This window comes from Taudactylus pleione, unplaced genomic scaffold (genome assembly GCF_031769625.1).
Source record: "Taudactylus pleione unplaced genomic scaffold, aTauple2 ptg000046l, whole genome shotgun sequence".
NCBI classification, from domain to species: domain Eukaryota; kingdom Metazoa; phylum Chordata; class Amphibia; order Anura; family Myobatrachidae; genus Taudactylus; species Taudactylus pleione.
This window is the reverse complement of record NW_028284448.1, coordinates 6,362,452-6,386,342: the sequence shown is the minus strand read 5'-3', so window position 1 is coordinate 6,386,342 and position 23,891 is coordinate 6,362,452. Positions and strand designations below refer to the sequence as shown.

Sequence of the window (23,891 nt, the reverse complement as noted above, 5' to 3'; positions counted from 1 at the left end):
TCTTGTGACTGTTTCCTTTATAATGCATGTGTGTGACTGTGGTTATACCTGCATGCAAAATGCTATGTTACAGTGCCAGTGGCTGATTCTGGGGAGCACCAATGACTGGCCATAGGGTTATACCTATGAATGACAATCCTTTTGGTAGCATCAGTGGCCTAAACAATTTAGATTGGATACCCAATATTTTAGTCAGATTAGAGACCAACATATACTTCTTTATTTTCAAAATTATCATCCTAATTCTGTGCGGTTTTACCTTTTCCCCGTTTCACCCCTGATAATATATAAGTATACACTCCCAACAACCCAGATAACTTGATTAAGTGCACAACTTTCCCTAGGTACAGTACATACGTCTGCCTGCAGCCTTGCAGAAGGCTCTCTGCTCCCTCACACTCTGGCTGCAGGGAAGAAGGACCAGCCCAGTAGAGCAGGAAGGGGTGGGGGACTCAAGAAAGGGGATGCAAACTTGGGAAGGAGTCGGGGAGAGGGGTCCTCAAATATTTGCTGTGGGGAGAAAGACAGGTCATGTAGAGGCACAGATTGTAAGGAGGTCAGTGTGGCCCCTGGACAATGGAAGCAAGGAGAAAGAAAGGACAGGAGGAGATCCATCGGGGTTGAATCACATGCAGAGGCAGTAGAAGGAAGCACATGGGTTCACTGATGCCAATGATCCTGCCCATGAACTGCTTTTGATTCACGAGTTTACAAAACTGCTAAGAAGAAGCATTATCATGTCCCTCTTGTATCGGACATCACATGTTGTTCATTGTTCATTTACAAACACCAGCATGCTCAGCCCTAACACAGAAACTGAACAAGAGTTCATGTGAGTTAATAGACTGTTGCATAGATGTATTGGGTATTTGTGTGCACAAATAAAATTGCTATTGTTAGTCATCACACTTTACTAGATAAATTGCAATTGATGTACTTATTGTGGCAGCACAGTTGCCACTCTCACCATTTTAACTAGCGATCCGCCCTGGCTTCACACGGGAGAAATTTTGGATTTACGGCGATAGTCTTTTTTTCAACTGAGGTCTCATAAGATTGCCTTGTAGATGACATTAGTAGTTTTTCCTCCTGACGTCAACATGAAAAGATTTAGTTTTGTTGGGACACGCAAAAGGGCCTAGTGAAGTTGTCCACGAGAAAAACAGTCTCCACTTAAGCCAACTCCAGCCACCTACAGTAAGTGTCTCTGTACTTTATTTATTATTATGCCAAAGCAGACTCTTACCGGGAATTGGATTCAATCGAAATTACAGAATAATTTTTCACATAAATGAAATAGGAACTGTAAAAACTGAAATTTTATATCAGTAAACAAGGCTTACATCAATTATTCTGGAGAAACCGTATAATACATATCAATCTACATGGTATAAAATAAAGTCCATTGTTGTGATATATATTTAACAGTTTAGACAGCATAAGCCAAGAAGGCGCTCGGATGTCCGAGCGCTTCCTTCGTCACTGCTCAGCTTCCTTTTGTCGTACATTAATGTTTCATACACATCAACCTTCCTCAACAAATGTTCTATAGAATAGTGAATACTGCATCAAAATCCGTCCAGTGGCCCTTGAGGTTAGCCTGAACAAACAGATAGACGCCTACCAGGGACTTTATTTATTTTATGTACAGATAATGTCAGGCTAAGTTTCGCTGACAGTAATATGCTAATAAATACTCTCTGGAATTTCAGCATTCATTGTTTTTTTTCTGTGTAACAGAGACCTCTGTTTGTACGTTCCAACAATTAATATTTGTCCTGTTAAATTTTGCTTTCTGCAGTTATTTCATTTTATTTGACTGGTGTTGTCAGTCAGGGGGTGTAATATCTCCCATCATGGGCATACTCCAACCCATCTGCAGTTTAGAGTGAGGTGGAGTTTAAACATCTAAAAACAAGAATAAATAACATCATTATAGAGTATCAGAAAATGCAAATATTTATCTACATACTGATCAAACACATTTCGATACGGTATGCACACTGCCCAGAGCTAGATATCATGATTGATAAGGTTGAATAAATCAAATAAAATTATGGAAAGCCATTAAAGGCAGGGGATGAGGGGAGATAAGCTATTGGTGTTTTATAAAAAAAATAACTTGATTAAATTAAGTAGTTTAAATATTGCAGGGTATGTATGAAATTTTCATAGACAGTCTCAATTTTCTACACAGTTCACTATAGAACGGTTTACCTAAATGTTCCCCGATATTTTATTTTCTTATAATGCAGTTAGTAGCAATCGCAGCATCCTGTAATTTGTTTAATATGGTAAATAAAACTAGATAAAAAATTAGGGATTGGATTAATATCCATATTTGAATAATTTTTTACATGCAACAGTATTTGGTTTCATTTTTTAAAAATGCATTTATGTATTATATAATGTATCTGAAATATTTAACTTTATACTATTGACATGTAAGCTAAATTCAGTTAGTCACATTCACCAGTAACTTGTTAAATATTATACATAATGCTAAATAAGAATTAGAGATAGGATTAATAACTGCTTTTTAATATTTTTTACGTGTCAGTATTTTATTTTTTAAAATGCCTTTATGTATTATATTAATTTATCTGAAATATTTAGCTTTATGCCATTAATATAATATACTGACAGTAATTTGATTTGTATTGTATTTGACTTATGTTGAATATCTAGGTTCTTATTTTTAGACAGTTGTAATATTTTAATTAGATAAGGTTGGAAAAAAGTGTGGTGTGATATATTTCATATGAATTTGGCACAACTGTGTTTTAAATACTGGTTAAACACTAATAAACATCATTGCCTACTAAAGGACTAACCCATTCTGATATTGAGCAACTTTGTATACTTTAATGCTATAAAGGAAAACATAAGAAACATATTGTCTGCAGTGCATGTATATGTGAAAGTTCTGGAGTATTGTTGTTTAATTCAGCAATTATATGTAATTTATTGTTTATATTACCTGTTTTTCTATATTGCTTGGCTGGCAAGTTGTGGTTATTTTAAATTGCCACAACTAGAAGTAATGGAATGGAAATTGTTTTCAGTCATGAAGGAAAATATGGGCTATAGAGATCTGCCCATCGGCTTACTATATACTTGGAGACATATCTGTTATGAAATATTTCTTCTTACTGTGCTCATCAGTGAATTGCTTAATAACCTGCATTATGAAGAGGGGAATAGATCCTGTGCAAATATTATTGTCTACTTCTCATATCGTCTCCAAAGTCTTTCTGTATTCCATAGATATGTATTATCTGTGATAAAATATTGTATTCATTCATTAAAAGCTTATTAAGTAAAGTAATGATATAGTCACAGTTTTGCCTGAATAGCTGGGTCATGGAGGTGGAGCTGTTCTCCTCTGGATATTGATGTTTCCTTCAGTCGAGGAAATGAGCCGTTGCCTAAATTAGCTGCTTCTTTAAACTCTCAGCACCAGGGATTCCCATTTGTGCTTGTATCCGCTCACACAGGGGGACCTGTGCCTAATTTCTGAGCATGTATTTGATATTCAGGACAGGTACTCTGACTTGCCCAAAGCAAGTCTTTTTAATGTTGATCAGCCGTCTATCAGATGTACCAAACTCCGACGGACAGCTTCTCAAAGGGCTGACTTGCCAATGACAGCACACATCTGCGTGACTCTTGTTTTTAGTAGGTGGCTTACTAGAACAGCATATTGTCTGGAAATAAATACCATGAGACAAACAACTGTTTATTTACAATATCTATTGTAATTTGTTCTTTTACAGCTAGTTACCATAATTAAATCCAACAATATGCTAATATACTGGCAAGCAAGGTAATTATTATATGAATCTCTAACGCTGCAGTAATTTTCTGTTCCTGTCGGAGAACAAAGCACAGTTTCTTCACATTTTTTCTGTATACTGCTTACTGATTTAATGGGTAAGCTTCCTCAGGAGGTTACTGATAAAGTCACTGTGAAGTCCAGGATTGCAGGTACCCATTTTATTAGTTAACTAGAGTTCAGTGCCGTATCCACACATCTTACATAGTATCCGAGTGTTAACCAGACAACATTTATGTGGCAATAATTACTTTATTGTTAATGAGACCACCAGAATACTTATTTGAGAATGGCATGTGCATATAGCACTCTTAATATAGGGTGCAAACTAGGTATTATTAGGGTTGGCATTGGTACCTGGTCAGGAACATTTATATATGGTGCACAAAAAATGTTTGGAATAGTGGCTTATGTACAAGAATGCCTCCTGGGCTGCAAGCCTCCCTCAGCGCCACTTCTGCTGCAGATGAAATAGCTTTTTTGTTTACCATGTGTCCATGTCAAGGGCATCAAGTGATTACAATTACAGTTCCATCCATGCAACTACTGGTGTAGTCTGTGATGCACACTTGTCAATATATTCGTTCGATCGACGAACTATATATTGCGAGTGCATAGAAGCGTGTGTACACCCGATATGTCTGTGAATTATATATTTCACATATCAGGTCGTCCCTGCAGCACAGCTGATGCCGATACATCTTGCAGATATATCTGTTTATCTGGCTGTGTGTATAGATGACCCTCTGACAGCCCGTACACCAACTTCAGGGACTGTTGACTGTCACACCCCTGGCTAGTTTTTACCTTTTGCCTTGGGATTTACCTCTGCCAGTTGCTCCATGGATCTGTGTGTGCAATTTGCCTGGGAGATCTGCTCTAAATCATACTGGCTGTAACACTTCTGTGTTGTGTATGCATTTGGACTGCTCTCCTTTCCACAGAGATTATTCATTTGGGGCCTCCTCTGTCTGTGAGCACTGCTAAGCCTTGATTGGAATCGCAGGTGTAGTTCTGACCCTCAGTACTGCAGAGATGATTGCTCCCTCTGCATGTTGTGCCCTCCACCCTCCACCACTCAGAGTGCTACTACCAGACCACCTGACCTTATCCACCAATTCCTGCCAGACCCAGGGTATATACATCGTCCTCTGATAGCATTCTGGGCCTGAACATCTTGTTACTTCCCGTGGTGCATAGTTCGTGCTACTTCTGAGTACAAGGGTATCCCAGGCTCCTGCTCCTGCTGGTTCCTAGACCAGTTCATCCGGAAATCCTGCTTACAGCAATACCTGGTAAATCCAGAAATCCTGCTTACAGAAATACCTGGTATATCCAGAAATCCTGCTAATTGCAATACCTGGTCCTCTGGACCTCTTCCTGTTCCATTAATTGATCCAAATACCGAACATCTGTCAGCTTCAGTTATTTCGACTCCTCATCGATCGGAGCATCCTCAAGTTTTCTCCAGCCCTACACCTGAATGTGTTCCACAATCCTCGAACACAGAATTCGTCAGGTACTCCAGTGTGCAATTATTTTGATGGGGACTTATCGCAATACTATGCATTACTGAAACAATATTCTGCGATCATGGAAACAGATCCAACTTGTGGTATCACTCCTACCAACATCGCTAGGTTCCTTTTCCTTTCCTTTAGTGGTAAGGCGTTGGACTGGGCCAATCCTGTCATCGAGTCTAATGATCCAACGCTTTTAAGCATAAAGACTTTCAGTGAAGCTGTTGTTAAAGAAGTTGGTCCTAAACATGTAAAACAAAAGTCTATTGACAATCTTCATTCTAACGAAGTTCCCAGTTCCAAAATATTGTCCAAGCAGTCTGTTTGTTCTACCAAGAAATCATCCTCTGTTCAGTCCTCCATTCCCCTGGAGTCTGAACAAGGTCAAGTTTTCAAGGGCCAGCATGCTGAATTCCAAGCATCCAAGGAAAGTGGCACTACAGAATCGGCATCCCTGAACATGAGATGTGCGCCCACCTCCTTGTCGCCTTCATACAACTGTACCTCCCAAAGTGCAGACACTGTCAGGGTTTCTAGTGAGAGGTGGTCACCCTCTGATGTTATGCTCTTATATACCGCTTGTATGGTACAGAATGAAACACGCAGAGAGAAGAAGTCTCGAAGGACCTCTTGGAACCGACCGTCTAACACCATCAGAACTGGTGATGTTTTGCTTAGTTCCCCCCCAGGAGTCCTGTCAGTCTTCAAGCCATACTAATTCACGCATTCTACTTTTAGATATTGACTCGGAATCTGAGTTCGATCACGCATATGATGGTTCTCCATTTCCCGAAGATCATCTGTCATTTGACCCTGTCCTTCCCAGACACGTATTTCCTCAGGAGCTGCCCGTAAGAGCTACAGCTTTCCGGGGGAGATGATCATCTTTCCACCAAAGATGTCAGCTAAATAATGCCGGTTCTACATCTTCTCATACCGAATCTTTTTGTACTACATTTCCAGAGGAGTGTCCTCATCTTGGGATTACTAATGATTTCCTAGGTGATGAAGGTTCCACCTGTAGTGAGGAAGAATGGTCTACTTACTCTGATGATGAAGATGTCTGAGGAGATGTTTTCAAAATTGATGGTGTCCCTGTGTTTGAAGCTCCTGGAATGTCATGTTTGGAAGAAAGTTTTTCTGGTGTATAATTTTTCGTGTTCGCTTATGTATTTTTTTGGGTGTTCGGAGTCCACCCCTAAAGAGGGGGGTACTGTCACAACCCTGGCTAGTTTTTGCCTTGGGACTTACCTCTGCCAGCTGCTCCATGGATCTGTGTGTGCAATTCACCTGGGAGATATGCTCTAAATCATACTGGCTGTAACACTTCTGTGTTGTGTATGCATTTGGACTGTGCTCTCCTTTCCACAGTGATTATTCACCTGGGCCCTCCTCTGTCTGTGAGCACTGCTAAGCCTTGATTGGAATCGCAGGTGTCGTTCTGACTCTCAGTACTGCAGAGATGATTGTTCCCTCTGCATGTTGTGCCCTCCACAACTGAGAGTGCTACTACCAGACTACCAGACCACCTGACCTTATCCACTAATTCCTGCCAGACCCAGGGTATATACATCCTCCTCTGATAGCATTCTGGGCCTGAACATCTCGTTACTTCCCTGGTTACTGGTGTATAGTTCGTGCTACTTCTGAGAACTCCTGCTGGTTCCTAGACCAGTTCATCTGCAAATCCTGCTTACAGCAATACCTGGTAAATCCAGAAATCCTGCTTACAGCAATACCTGGTATATCCAGAAATCCTGCTTACAGCAATACCTGGTAAATCCAGAAATCCTGCTAATTGCAATACCTGGTATATCCAGAAATCCTGCTTACAGCAATACCTGGCATATTCGGAAGTCCTGCTAACTGCAATACCTGTCATATTCGGAAGTCCTGCTAACTGCAATACCTGGCATATCCAGAGGTCCTGCTGCAGCATGACCTGTGTTCCTGAGTTCCTAGTGTGAAACCTTTGCTTCTAAGTTACACGTTCATTCCACGATACTCCAGTACAGAGTCAGTTCCAAGTTACAAGTTCAATCCACGCTACTCCAGTACGGAGTCAGTTCCAAGTTACAAGTTCATTCCACACTACTCCATTGTGGAGTCAGTTCCAAGTTACAAGTTCATTCCACGCTACTCCAGTGTGGAGTCAGTTCCAAGTTACCTATTCCACTCTACTCCATTGTGGAGTCAGATCCAGGTTCCAAGTTGTCCATTCCACTCTACTCCAGTCCGGAGTCAGATCCAAGTTATCCATTCCACGCTACTCCTGTCCAGAGTCAGATCCAACTCCAAGTTCCAAGTTCATTCCATATTGCTCCAGTCTGGAGCCAATTCCAAGTTCATTCTCCAAACAGCTTCCCAGCCGCACCAAGTCTACCTGCTGATATCCCATTCAGCTCAGCAAGCCTTCGTGCCGTTCCCAGTCCGGTTCCTCCAAGTTTCCCTCTGGTTCCACTCCAGCGTTACCTGTTCCTGTCATCTATCTTCAAAGGCAGTTCTCACTGCCATATAATTCTTATGCAAACAGAGCTATTTACATTATCCATGGTTCCAGTCAAGCCGGTCTCCGCTGAATCCAGTTCAACACCTGAGTCAGGTAATGCTGAGATGCCAATCGTGACATTGACACTGATATCACAACTGGGCGGGCACATTTAAATGCCCATCCAGTTGTGATGTCAGGCCAGACATATCGAGCATCTGATTGGTAAGTGTGCATAGCTTACAAATCGGCAGCTCGGACAGCGGATCGGTCTGCTGATCGATCTGTCATTTTAGTGTGTACCCAGCCTAAGTCTCTCCTGACTACACACTCCCATTATTGAATTCTTGCACCAATATAAAACATTAGCTATAATTGTTCGAAATCTGTTTCATGAAATAGCACTCTAGACCACTCCCTGTTTTAGCTCAGGTACAGGCAGAAGTGGTCCCTGGATTATTGTCCTCCCATTTATCCTTTTTGTTAGTTTCTTCTGCTATGGATACTGTATTCATGTTTGGTTCTTTTGACAATCAGCTGGACTGCCGTGGTCCTCTACTCCACTTAACTGATATTTTTTACCTGGCAAAACCGGTCAGAAATCGTCAGTTGTTTTTTTTATTTAATATAGTTTAAAAAGTATATTTAAAAATATATTTAAATATTTTATTTTAAAAAAGAAAATGCTTAAGGGGTCTCTAGCACCACCTTGTGTCTATAGGCCCCCACCCACCTATTGGCAATAGACCCTCCAGTGGTCATAAATTCTTACAACAGTTCCACCCCACACCACCCTTGGTAGTAATAAAACAAAATCTCTAAACCCCCTTGTAAAAAAACCCTTTGTTTTTTGTTTTGTTTTTGCACCCCCCTCCTCCTCCTCGGTGACCAGAGTAATTTTTTTTTTTATTATTATTATTATTTCCCCACCCCAACTAATACAAGATTGTCCCCAGGGGTTACCTTCAATCCCCCCACACGCAGAGCACAGCGGAGCGTGTGTCGGGGGGGACTGATGATCTATCCCCCCTGCTGCAGCTGATCTCTGCACTTGCAGATATCAGCCAAATAGTGCTTGGAGGGGAACATTGATTCCCGGCGCATGCACTCCAGAATGCATGTCGCACATCATTTTGGGGCACGATTCCGGCAGTGATATCGGTGGTCACAGACTGCCACATCACTGCCGGGGTATACAGGCAGTCAGAGGCTAATTATTTAATACTCTTAAGCACTATTTCTTTCTGCTGTTATTTCAATTATGCCTGGCACTGCTCTCACCATAGTGGGTAGTATAATTACAGCAATGCTATACGTTTATAAGATCTAGGGTGAATTAGCCAGTGAATGAACACTATCAGTGAATAAACATTTTCAGGTAATTAATACAGTAATCTTAAATTTTAGTGCATACAATCTTAGATCTATTGACTATGTTTTATTGATGTAAGTCATATTATTCATTTCGACATACACCATCTTCTTAAATATGATAATTCTTTAACTATTCATTCACTGGATGATTCAAACTTACTAGAATACAATGATGGTGATGTAGTCTGGAGCTCCTTCCTTTGTTGAGGAATTGCCATGCCCCCTTCACCTTTCTGAAGGTGCTCTGTCTCTTAACGCAGTGTAAATAACCCCAAATTTTACACAAATATTGGTAAGAATGAGGAGAGGATGGGGATAATGCAGCAAATCAAAAAGTCTATCAGAGAGTTGGAACTACAGTTGTCGAACAAGTACCAAGGGGTTTGAGTCAAATATTTTAAATATTTTACACTAATACAGATGGATCAATAAAAAGTGCACATTGCTATTCACAATCAGTGCACATTACAGTCTCTAAACATACAAGCTCTCAGAAAGCTGCTCCAAGTCCTGTGGCTATTAACGATGTGACTCTTTTAGGAAAACATTAATACACTAGATGCATGTATTTTTTCTTTTTATTTAACCATGGATATATGGGAGATTACAGTTCTATCTGAAAAGTGATGTTTGAACTCCAAAGGGATAACTGATATGCAAGAGAATAATAATTTATATTGTAAGAGCATTACCAAGATAAAGGCCGCTTCCCTGTTTTTACACTTAGAACAGATGCTTGTTTCACCTTTGACCACATGTTTTCTCTGAGCTTTAAACATATAAGCCTTATTAGGAAACTTTAAATGTATTTTCTACGCAAAACCTATAGAGTGAAGTATCGTCAGACAGACTGGGGATGTTCCGCTGCCATGCGGACCACAATCAAGCCTACATACTGTCTTCATTGGGAGGGAGGGGATCAGAATAAAATTAACGAACTCTGAACCTAGTTGAGTGAGAGAAAATGAACAGGGAATCTCGATAATGTGCATGTGGTAAGGACCTAGATAGGAGTATGGCTGCCGAGACATCAGAAGGGTCCAGGTGCTTGAGTGGGGGTGTAGTCAATTGTGAGTGTATGGCCACGCTTTGTCTGCATATTTTGCAGTGATACATATGAGTCCTTTAAATGGGAGAGAATTGCTTCACCTCCCTGGCTGACCTGGGCCCCCACAGATAGACCTGTGCCCAGGGAATCTGTTCTGCCGCCATATAAAACAAGTAAAGATTGCAGTCCAGCGAGATGAGTCCATTTTGCTTATACCAACTGGAAGCGTTCACAAATAGTAAGAAGACCACGCTCTTCATAGAACAGCAACCATGCCCAAGATGGAAAGGGGTAATTTCAATCAATTATTTAATTGAGCAACAATTTTAGCCACTAGTGGGGTAAATGTTAAGCTTTTGTAGGTTAGACAAATTAGATTAGCTAGAGATGCTGAGTTATTTTATGAAGTCTGGGACTAAGCAAAATCAAGACTTTATTTAGGAATCTCCTTTTTTTATGACGCTGGCTGACAGAGTGGGAAGATATCTGATTTACTGATATTGATTTTATAACCTGCAAGGTAGCTAAATAAAGGACTAGATTACATAACAAGATGGCAAAGATGTGGAAGGTTTTGAGACAAATAAAAGCATATCATTGGCAAATATTGATATTTTGACTTTACACTGACCTGCAGATATCCCTTGAAAGGATAGGAAGGCTCAGAGATGTATAGCTAAGGGGTTCCAGGGCAAAGAGGAAAGTACATTTCTCTGATGAGTACCAAATGCATGTTGAGGGGAGAGGAAATACAGTTAGCACCCATTTGCAACTATATGGGACATAGGATTGCAATGTAAAGTATTGAGTAATATAATAAATTCAGGGGAACCTAAATCTAGCCAGTCTCAAAGATATGTTTCCAGACCACAATATCAAAAGTATCTTTGGCATCTGATTATAACAGCAGACTTGAGGTTGACCCATCAAAGCTCTGCAGTGTCTGAAGGATGGACAGGTCCTTCTGAATATTAACCACTGAATTCCTGCCTCATATCCAGTCTGGCCCATGTCAAACAGGAGTCAGCAGTAGATATTTAACACCTTCTGACAAAACGACCACCTGAGGTCTAGAAGTAGATGTATCTTGGAAGGGGCCTAAACGATATGCTCTGTCAGTGCAAAATTGGGGAGGTCAGCAAAAATGTTGAGGGCCTTCCAGAGATCAGTTAAAAGGAATTATAAAGGTGCTGTGCATTTTATAGATTCCAGCATACCCAACTGTCTGAAATTGTTATAGTGAAACCAATTTTCTAGGTTATCAATATTGTTGGTCATCTGGAGAAAAGATTTCTTTAGTGATGCCACTTGGCGTTGGAGTCCAGCAATCTCATGAGCTTGCTGTCCCAGGCGTTTTTCTGTAACTTAACGTGCAGTATGAGATACAGAGGGGTCCTTGCTTGTTGTCAATACACCATAGGTCGAGAGACGCCCTGCTTGACTGAGATGCTCCGAGAGTAGTAGCATACCATATTTTTCTTTAAATTATGCATCTTAGTCGCAACCCAGATGCAGCAAAAAGCCGCTCACAGTGTACCAGAGATGCTGGGCTTAATGGCAAAGGATTTTACAGATGTACAAAGTCACAGATGAAGCACAACTGAACTCTTCTTGGGGAAAAGCTAAGGCCTATCGCATCAGATCCTTTTTTACACAGATTAAGACTCCGTTGCGCACACATGTAGAAATGTCACATATCAATTTGATCAGTGTAAGCTAGCAAAGTAGCTTTGTTGCTCACAGTTGTTTTATTTATGCGAATAATGCCAGGTACACACTGGAGTGATGTTGGCACGATATGTAGTTTCCAGCCAAATCGGAACAACATATTGGCCGAATCGCTCAGTGTGTACGGGTAATATGCGCACTCCCGTGGCCACTTGCGACATGGTCCAGTCGGCCATGCTATTGCAAGCGACCCCATTGCAGGTAATGAAGTATGGAACAAGGTAGTACAGCCATGGCCGAAAGTTTTGAGAATGACACAAGTATTGGTTTTCACAAAGTCTGCTGCTTTCAGTTTTTATGATGGCAATTTGCATATACTTCAGAATGTCATGAAGAGTGATCAGATGAATTGCAATTAATTGCAAAGTCCCTCTTTGCCATAACAATGAACTTAATCCCAAAAATAAAATTTCCACTGCATTTCAGACCTGCCACAAAAGGACCAGCTGACATCATGTCAGAGATTCTCTTGTTAACACAGGTGAGAGTGTTGACGAGGGCAATGCTGGAGATCACTCTGTTATGCTGATTGAGTTAGAATAACAGATTGGAAGCTTTAAAAGGAGGGTGAGCTTGAAATTATTGTTCTTCCTCTGTTAACTATGGTTGACTGCAAGGAAACACGTGCAGTCATCATTGCATTGCACAAAAAGGGCTTCACAGGCAAGGATATTGCTGCTAGTAAGATTGCACCTAAATCAACCATTTATGGGCTCATCAAGAACTTCAAGGAGAGAGTTTCAATAGTTGTGAAGAAGGCTTCAGGGTGCCCAAGAACGTCCAGCAAGCGCCAGGACCGTCTCCTAAAGTTGATTCAGCTGCGGGATCGGGGCACCACCAGTGCAGAGCTTGCTCAGTAATGGCAGCAGGCAGGTGTGAGTGCATCTTCACGTACAGTGAGGCAAAGACTTTTGGAGGATGGCCTGGCATCAAGAGGGGCAGCAAAGAAGCCACTTCTTTCCAGGAAAAAAAATCAGGGACAGACTGATATTCTGCAAAATGTACATGGATTGGACTTCTGAGGACTGGGGTAAAGTTATTTTCTCTGATGAATGCACTTTCAGATTGTTTGGGGCATCTGGAAAAACGCTTGTCCGGAGAAGGAAAGGTGAGTGCTACCATCAGGCCTGTGTCATGCCAACAGTAAAGCATCCTGAGACCATTCATGTGTGGGGTTGCTTCTCAGCCAAGGGAGTGGGCTCACTCACAATTTTGCCTAAGAACACAGCCATGAATAATGAATGGTACAAAAACATCCTCCAAGAGCAACTTCTCCCAACGATCCAGTTTTGTGACGAACAATGCCTTTTCCAGCATGATGGAGCACCTTGCAATAAGGCAAAAGTGATAACTAAGTGGCTCGGGGAACAGAACATCGAAATTTTGGGTCCATGGCCAGGAAACTCCTCAGACCTTAATCCCATTGAGAACTTGTGGTCAATCCTCAAGAGGCCGGTGGACAAACAAAATCCCACAAATTCTGACAAACTGCAAGCATTGATTAGGCAAGAATAGGCGGCCATCAGTCAGTATGTGGCCCAGAAGTTGATTGACAGCATGCCAGGGCGATTTGCAGAGGTCTTGAAAAAGAAGGGTCAACACTGCAAATATTGACTCTTTGCATAAACTTAATGTAATTGTCAATAAAAACCTTTGACACTTATGAAATGCTTGTAATTTTACTTCAGTATACCATAGTAACATCTGACAAAAAAAACATTGAAGCAGCAAACTTTGTGAAAACCAATACTTGTCATTCTCAAACTTTTGGCCATGGCTGTATAGCATTTTTATTTATTTTTGCCCTATGTTTATGATAGGATTATAGTATATTGCCCTTTTTCCCTGTAGCTCAGAACACACACACACACACTTTATTATGATTCCTACCAACATCACAATCTGGACTTGAGACGTGAAATTTTATGTAGCTGTAAAGGTGCATACACACGGTCAGATATGTCAGATGAACAATTGAACTATTTGCAAACTATTGAACGATTTGCAAACGATTGAACGACTGTATTAAAATGAATGGAAATCGTCCAAAACTGACTGCAAACACATCAGATGTCAGATATCGTTATCTGACAATCGGTAACGCGCATCGTTCATCGTTCATCCTTGCACACATCAGGTTTTTCTTTCTGATATGAACGATTGAACAATTTTTTAAATCGTTATAGTTCAGATCTGAACAAAAATCTGACCGTGTGTATGCACCATAACTCTGTTGTATGCTTCAGAATACTAATTATGTATTTTGTTTGTGGTTAAAAACACATCATTGATTAAGTGATTGGAATGTTAGACATACAGGCTACATAAAAGGAAATGTAAAGGCCTAATGTGCAAAAGTATGATTGTACTTATAGCTATATATTTAATGTTAAAGTGAATTTACTGAGTATACTTACCTTTTATTTCAATGTATAATATGTATATTATACTGGGTGGTCCACAAGTCTACATAGATATGGAAAATTAACACTTCATTCATTAGTTAAACATATATGGATGTCAATTTCTCATTTGGTCTGTACACTTACTGTTCCTGATTCAGAGGTGGATACAGCAGCGCACACTGGTGATAGCCAGTCTGCAACTCTATGCAAATGCTGAAATAAACTCTTCCCTTAAGTACATCCAAGCGGCTGGATGTGCATAGACTGAGACGCCCACTTTCAGCATCTGTACCATTTGGTTTATCCTTAGGCACCACCTTCGGTCACAACATGGCAGGTGCAGTTTTTCTGTCTGACCATGACCTCCTATGCCCCTGAACATGTGATGTCACTTGAGAGGGAAGGGCCACTGGCAAGAGAAAGTATAGAGCGCTTTACACTGACACTGCAGGGACATACCCTGTGTGTCCCTTGGACACTCTGGGCAGCATTGAAGCAGCATTACTAGCCATAGAGTCCCATTGCAGGCACCCTGCTAGCCAGATGCAGGGCCCGTGAGATAGCAACTGTGCCGCCCCCAGGGCCCTGCTTCCTGGGCGACGGCACCACAAACAATATACCCCTCCTTACGACCCTGTTTCTAGGCCCACAGTCTCAATTTCTGAATAGGTTGGCAACAGTGTTGTGTGTGATGTTCCTGCTATGTTTCCCTTTTAAGTCCATTGCAAACCTGTGACAGCTTGCTGATCCAGCCATCAGAATAATTTCATACATTCCTCTTTTGTCAAAGGCATTCTTCTTGTTTAAAAAAAAAGCATTAATTTTCCTGATGTATGGAATTTTTCCCGTGTTTGCAGACTTTTTGACCACAATGAACTATTGATAATGAGAGTTAGGTGCATAATTTAGTATCTCAGCAGGATTTTCTAATTTTTTTTTCTTTAAAGCCAGAGAAATCTGGCTGAAATTACAGAATTGATCCACACAGCTTTCCTAGTGCATCGTGGGATTGTCAATATTGAAGAGCTGAAGAGTTGTGATGGCCCTATTAAGGACATGCAGTTTGGAAACAAAATGGCTATTCTCAGTGGAGACTTTCTGCTTGCAAATGCTTGCACTGGGCTAGCACATCTACAAAACACAAAGGTATTTAAGAATATGTGCTACCTGTAAAGACAGTTGCAGTTAACATAAAATTTAAAGCTCCTTATTGATCGTCCGTTTTAATTATAAACTAAGGGCCTGATTCCGCACGGATCGCAATTGCAACCACGCACGCAGATTGGCCGATTGTTGTCTACTGCGCATGCACAGCATTTCGCATGCGCATTAGTCGCACTGCAATTACGCACGCAGACAGGAATCCATCGCAGAGTGAGTGACAGGCCGTGAGCATTGGGTGTAGTGACGGGGGAGTGTTTGGAAAAACGCAGGCGTCTGCGTGCATAAATTAGCCACTGCGATTGCCTACACAGCTCACTGTGTGCGTCGAGATTTGCCATTTCTGAGACAGGTCAGACCTGCTGTAATTGTGCGTGACGGGACAATGTTCTCTGATGTTACCGATGTGTATGCAGGACTGTGAGGTTTTACGGATATGACAAAGCGGTAATGGGTGTCTTTATGCTGGCTGAGTGGTGGCAGACATTAGCATATTTTCGGAGCAGCATTGTGTGCGATTACGCAGCTGCAATTGTGATCCGTTGAATCGTGCCCTAAATGCATTAATGAATGCATTTATAACCAAATAGCTTGCAAGAGTAAAGCTTTGAACTGCTGTTGAAGGACATGCTATGTTGCACTGATGGGCAAAGTCCTACTATGAGACATATGCTAGTGATGATAAGAATTTATTGTCAAGTTGACTTTTAGCTCCACTTTGCGAACAGCCCTGAGCAAGGACATCCTTCTCTATCAAAGACTCACATATAGTCAAGCACCTGACCAGCCAAATCTATCTAGTTTCACACAAAATTTCCTTTGTGACAGGTTCTCAGACTCAAAGGAGCATTTTTGGTGTTCTCAGAGTTAGATCCATTTTAGAGCATTTTTGTACACTATTCCATTGTTTTTTTTTGTGAGATGCAGGCGAGAAAACCGTATATATCAAAAGTAGAACTATGTTCTCAGTATTAAAATGTTCACTGCTAACAAACTCTAGGTTTGTTCAAAAACAAATTTGTTTGTATGATAATTTAGTGACTTAGGGCAACTTTTCAGTCTAACATATGGATGTTTATTTAATTACTTGGGAAGTGCATATCTTATCTATGGGCTGCAGGACCCCCAGTAAAATCCACCGTCTCAGTTTGAGCCAGTTGTAGTCAGTGACTACACTGGCTACACAATGGTGTGTGGGTGGTGTGGTGCGCTACTTAGGAGTGATGCGTGATGTGGGGGTTATGTGTAACATTGTTTTCGTTAGAGATAAGCTGTGGCCACAGACACTAGTGTGCTCCCAGTTCGCACCCAAAAAATATAGTAAACGAGATTGTGTCTAGGACTGGCGCTACATATGATTACTCTTGATTCTGCAATGATGTGTGTATAATATATTTGTTATGGGTCAAAGTAAAAAGCGTATATGTATATACTCTTATTAGAAGATATAAATTGGTAACAATTATTTTCACATAAAGAGGTAATGTCACAAGATAATAGCACATATAAAAATATTGTCACAAAAAAATATTGGATTATATCCAATTAAGAAGAAATTACATATGAAGGTTGAAACATGTATACAGTAGGTAATGCCACAATATCAGGGGTGCTCATAAAGAGCGTCACAAACTATAATGGCAATAAATGTATCCCAATATGTAAACGTAAATAGAGCACAACAAACTATTATGGTCCCGCACAGATATTGTTAAATCATTTCTCAATCCTGAGGATAGTATATGTATTTAGTGTATATTGATAGGCCTATATAGCTCCTCTAATAGGTAGACAGAGCTATTCCTGGAGGTGCCCCCAGACCATATTCTGTTCATGCAGCATATATATAAAAAAAAGGGGGGGGAAAGAAAAAGACAAAATTCTTCGGTCGGGTGCACTAATAGGTCTCAGTGTAATTCTGATAATATAATTTCCTCAGAAATATATAAAATATTACTTTTATTAAATCATTTAAAACATATATGGGGGTATTCAATATGAAACGTTAACTTCACTGTCGAAGTTAACGTTTCATATCGGAGTTTTTACCTGCGTTAAAGTATCGGGCGCACGCCCGCTTATCCCCGTATTCAATATAAAATTAACGAAAACGGGAAACTCCGAAGTTGGATTTGCGTAAAGTTACAAATTTTTCCTTAAAAAAATTGTAAGACCCCCCTAAAGTTGTAAAAACATGGGGGAACACTATGGGTACCCCCGTTTTAGCCTTTAATTGAAAGTCGGGGATTTAAATAGCCACAGCAGGTGTTTTTTTCCCGACATTGAAGAAGTGTTGCAGAAGAGCACTTAGGTTATTTTTTTCGTTTTTTTAAGTGGTTCCATCAAATTTGGGGTACATGAAAATGGGTACTAGCATATTTTGAAGTCCCTAAAGTAAATTTAAAAAAAATCTGCATTTGTGCACCTGCCGCTATAATTCTATTCTTCAAAACACCTGCCGCATACTTGCAGAATAGCCCTGAACCTATTTCCCTATTGTTAAACAATTTTTTATCTTTTTTTTTTTTAACCCCAATTTTTAAATTAATTTTTTGGGGTGTCCCTATTTTTTTTGAAAACTTTTTTTGACACAGTTCTTTTTTAAATGTCATTTCCAGGGGTGCAGGCTATTTTTTTTAAGCCTGCACCCCTAAACCCCAATTCTGCACTTTTTTTCGACACCTATTCAATGGTGAAAAGTTATCCCCGTTTTTTATCAAAGACTTTTCAAAACTGCGATAAGTCTTTGAAATTGAATAGGGTGTAAAAGTAAAACCTGCGATAATGACGTCATACCTCCGATATTAACGCAAAAACGATGTTATCGCTCCCATATTGAATACCCCTGATAGTGTATTCAGGTGTAAGGCGAAATATAAAATAAGTAAAGAAAAAAAGAATGTGAAGATTTAATGAGAAATAGTGATTAAAACACCTCCTGTTGCTGCTGGTTATTTAAATCCTTTTGTTCTAAACTGTTACAGCAGTATTTGTAACCCTTTCATCACTGCATGTATTATTATAACCATAAAGATACACTCATATATAATATAATGTTGTGGTTTTGTGTTTGTTCACACTGTTCATATGCATTAGATACTTAGGAAAATATCTGTTTTCATTATTTTATTCACATTACACAGTGCCAATTTGTTGGAGACAGTATGTATTCATTGGTGTTTTTAGTATGCTCTGTGCATCATCTATACTGGTCATATGCATATAAAATTGATTATTATGCCAAGTCAACCAGTGATACATGCGACACTGTTAGGAAATGGCTACAATTGTCTCTTTATCGATAAATTGTAACAAGTATCCAAAATGATTCACAATGAGTCACAGTCGCTTTCTGTTTATACAGTGGTTCTTGAATAACCAAAAATAACGCGTAGCGCTGTTAGAATTAGTTACAGAATTAGTTGTCATGTTCGGTATTTATCCTATAGAGTCTAAGCTCATTCGTCAGTCTGTTTGTCTCATCCCTCTCCGTCTTCTGATAGGCTGCTAGCGCATATTGTGATTCAAATTCCAATGTCCCGGGTTACTTTAGTTGATCAGCGGGGATCCGTTACCTGCGATGACGTCATTGATGAATTAATTAGTGTATTCCAACATATTTGCATATTATTATGCCTCAGAATATATATTCATATTGATAATATGATTCTTATTCCGGATTCCATATAGTGGTATTTAATGTTGGGGAATGGCATAAATTATCTCGACCTAACAATCAAATAGGGCTTTAATTGGTATGCTGTTCATGATATAGATACATTGTTATTATTTATTTGAGAAAAATAATGAAGTACTTGTTTATGTTAGGTAATATGACCCTTTCGTTCTTTTACTCTGTTAGAAAGATATACCATATAAATTAGTGTAAGGTCGTATATTCAAATAGTATCTTTATTCCCATGTAGTGGATTATAGTAAAAATTTATAAATATTAGCAATTAGTGTCATATTTAGGTTCGAAAATTAATATCAATAATAATAATATAGGGGATATATGGATCAAGGCGACATGTATACCATTATCTATCTGTTACAATGAGGATCTTTTACATGGAGGGTAGGATCCTATGTATATTAGGTGCATATATAAGGTACAGTATCACATGAGATCTCACTGATGTTATCCTCTAGTATATAAATACTATGATCCACATGTATGTCCATAAATTTAATTCAAGTGTATATTCAATAGAACATATCAATAAACTGATATGGTGTGTTAAAATCATTTTGGTGTTCTTGGTGATTACCCAATCCTACATTATTAGTGAATTCCTTTATACATAAATTATCTACATATATATTCTTCTTTTGTAATATCAAGTATCTTGTGAATTGTAATGGTGTATCTAATAGAGTAAATGTTACTGTTAGTATAATTTATTAATTTGATATAAGATTAAGTGATAAACAATATACAAAGTGAACACAAACATAACTATATAAGTGAAGAAAGAGGGAGTGAAAAAACAGGTCTTTAAGAGGAGTTGTCTCTTGGTCATGCCGATGTAATTGAGGCCACATGTGCAGAACAGACAGTATATCACTCCCACCGTTTTACAATTGATGTAGTCCTTGATGACCATCTCTTTACCATGTCTGTCAATGGTTCTTTTCTTTTCTATGTATGTACAAGTTGTACAATTGCCACATTTAAAGCAACCCATAATAATCGGATTGGTTCTGCTCTTTTGTCTCTTAAAATGGCTATGCACCAATTTCTTCCGTAAATTCTCGAATTTCCTCCAGCTGATGTCAATCCTGTCTCCCAGGGTCCTTTCCAGATCTTTTTTGAAGATAAGTATCCCCCAATGATTTTGCATGAATCCACTTATTTGTTTCCATTCATTACAATAAGTGCTAATAAATCTAGCACCTCTTTCTGTTTCTACTTTCTTGTCTCTTGGGTGGAAAGATTAGTGTTTCTCTTTCTTTCTGTTTAGCTTGATGATCTCCTTGTTTAATGATGTATTTACTTTATCCACGCCTCTGTAATCTGCTCATTAATTCTTCTGATCTTTTTTTGAATGTTTTGAGCTCTGGTACAGTTCCTCCGTGTTCTAAGGAATTCTACCCTTGGTACCCCTTTGATAGTTGCAGGGAGATGCAAGCTGTTCGCGTGGAGAATGCTATTAGTCGCAGTCTCTTTGCGGAACATATCTGTGATGATTTTCTTGTCATCTGTGACCTCAATCTTTAGGTCAAGGAATGTGATGACCTTTTGACTGATCTCGCTGGTTAATTTTAGATTGATATCATTATCATTTAATGTTCTGATGAATTCCAAAAGATCTCCTTCGCTGCCTTCCCATATTATAAAGATATCGTCGATATATCTGAACCATGCAATGATGTGTTCAGTATACCAATCATTTTTTGATGAGAAAACCACTTCTTTCTCCCACCACCCGAGGTACAGGTTAGCATACATTGGAGCACATGTAGTGCTCATCGCTGTACCTCGGGTTTGGAGATAGACTCTCTCATTGAAAGTGAAGTCGTTTTTAGTTATAATGTACCTAAGAAGTTGTATGACTAAATTGCTGAAGTTATTAGGAAGTAATAACTTCAACAAGTTTGTCATACAACTTCTTTTTTTTCAAACAATTTTTATTGACAGATTGACAAAGAGAACAAAATACAAAACACAATGTCAGATACAAATATTTGATATAAAATATCCAGTAACATACAAACAAATAAATATCAGTAATATATACAGCAGAAAGGGGGTGTAAACAAATATATGAGTCCAATATAGGAAACTTGGAAATTTGGTCATAAGGCCAACCGCATCATTTAGAAAGGTATTCCTGAACCCAGAACTTCCAATAGATACCATTCCGTTGAACCAAAGCATTTTCTTAATGCTTCTTTTAATACATCCAAAACTGTATGAATATAGGGGAACCATGTTTCAAAAAAGATTTCCGTCTGTTTTTCTTTATGTAAAGAAACTTCTGTCCAATCCATATAAAATAAAAAGGAAAATTTTGGTATAGAATAAATTTGCGGGAAGTGGATCAGTTGAGATCCATTGTGATAAAATTACCTTTTTAGCAGCTGCTGCCAATTTTTCAAAAATTGACTGATTGTCATACAACTTCTTAGGTTCATTTTTAACCAAAAACTACTTCACTTTCAATGAGAGAGTCTATCTCCAAACCCAAAAAGCACAATGGCGATCCTACCCACCTAAAAGCATATGAAATGGAAAAAAATCAAGCTAGGAATAAGAGGAGGGGACATCTCAAAGGAACTTTTTAAAAAAAATAATCCAAAATGATATTTCTTATGAACAGCTTAGAACCACATGGTATGAATGAAAACATCCAATATAGTGCCTTTCTTTAGATTAGAAAGTATAACAAGAATGAAAGATCTGATACATACCAGAAGTGGTATCCTTCATTTAATATATACTACATTAGAGTACACTTTGTGACACATCTATACCCTTTTTTTTTTTTCAAATCTTAGATAATAATGTATAATATACACTATTTGGAATCCCATAGAAAAATAAGTAAATAATACAAAAAAAGGAGCAATATGGAGGGTACACTATCGTTGACTACTTATGTGAACTACATGAATATCACAAGATGAAATAATTTTTCTGAGAATAGACAGAATTATATGTTTTATAAATAGACAATTGGGTTAAAAACCTCTTTCTCCCTCCCTCCCTCTTTCTTCACTTGTATAGTTATGTTTGTGTTCTCTTTGTATATTGTTTATCACTTAATCTTATATCAAAAGAAAAAATTATACTAACAACAGTAATATTTACTCTATTAGATACACCCATATAATTCACAAGACACTTTATATTACAAAAGAAGAATATACAGTATATGTAGATAATTTATGTAGAAAGGAATTCACTAATAATCTAGGATTGGGTAATCACTAAGAACACCAAAATGATTTTAACACACCATATCAGTTTATTGATATGTTCTATTGAATATACACTAGAATCAAATTTATTCTATTTAATTTAACTTATGTTTATTAATACAGAGGGACTAATTAATACATGCCACAAAAATGTATATGATGATATTTTATACTTAATACCAGATAATTATAAGCTAGATTTAAAGATGGGACATGATAACCCTTAGACTGATTGTTATAATTCAAGATAAATTCTGCATATTAAAAGAACTTGCAGATTGTTTCTTGTTGTAAAGAAGGATGGACATATATGTGGATCATAGTATTAATATACTAGAGGATAACATCAGTGTGATCTCATGTGATACTGTACCTTATATATGCACCTAATATACATAGGATCCTACCCTCCATGTAAAAGATCCTCATTGTAACAGATAGATAATGGTATTTACGTCACCTTGATCCATATATCCCCTATATTATTATTATTGATATTCATTTTCGAACCTAATATGACACTAATTGCTAATATTTATATATTTTTATTATAATCCACTACATGGGAATAAAGATACTAATTTGAATATATGACCTTACACTAATTTATATGGTATATCTTTCTAACAGAGTAAAAGAACGAAAGGGTCATATTACCTAACATGAACAAGTACTTCATTATTTTTATCAAATAAATAATAATGTATCTATATCATGAATAGCATACCAATTAAAGCCTTATTGGATTGTTAGATCAAGATAATTTATGCCATTCCCCAACATTAAATACCACTATACGGAATCCGGCATAAGAATCATATTATCAATATGAATATATATTCTGAGGCATAATAATATGCAAATATGTTGGAATACACTAATTCATCAATGACGTCATCGCGGGCAACGGATCCCCGCTGATCAACTAAAGTAACCCGGGACATTGGAATTTGAATCTCCACAATATGCGCTAGCAGCCTATCAAAAGATGGAGAGGGATGAGGTAAACAGACTGACGAATGAGCTTAGACTCTATGGGATAAATACCGAACATGACAACTAATTCTGTAACTAATTCTAACAGCGCTACATGTTATTTTTGGTTATTCAAGAACCACGTTATAAACAGAAAGCGACTGTGACACATTGTCAATCATTTTGGATACTTGTTACAATTTATCGATAAAGAGACAAGTGTAGCCATTTCCTAACAGTGTTGCATGTATCACTGGTTGATTTGGCATAATAATCAAGTTTATATACATATGACCATTATAGATGATGCACAGAGCATACTAAAAACACCAATGAATACATACTGTCTCCAACAAATTGGCACTGTGTAATGTGAATGAAATAATGAAATCAGATATTTTCCTAAGTGTCTAATACATATGAACAGTGTGAA

General features: G+C 38.5%; 1 protein-coding gene across 3 annotated transcripts in view; it reads left to right on the top strand.

The window, feature by feature from the left end:
- PDSS2 (decaprenyl diphosphate synthase subunit 2) overlaps positions 1-23,891 on the top strand; it is a 301,529-nt gene that overhangs the window by 186,874 nt on the left and 90,764 nt on the right. For all 3 annotated transcript variants that reach the window (XM_088460402.1, XM_088460404.1, XM_088460403.1), the window contains one exon: positions 15,346-15,544. In XM_088460402.1, the coding sequence (XP_088316528.1) occupies positions 15,346-15,544 (199 nt within the window). The remainder of the gene's footprint in view (positions 1-15,345; positions 15,545-23,891) is intronic.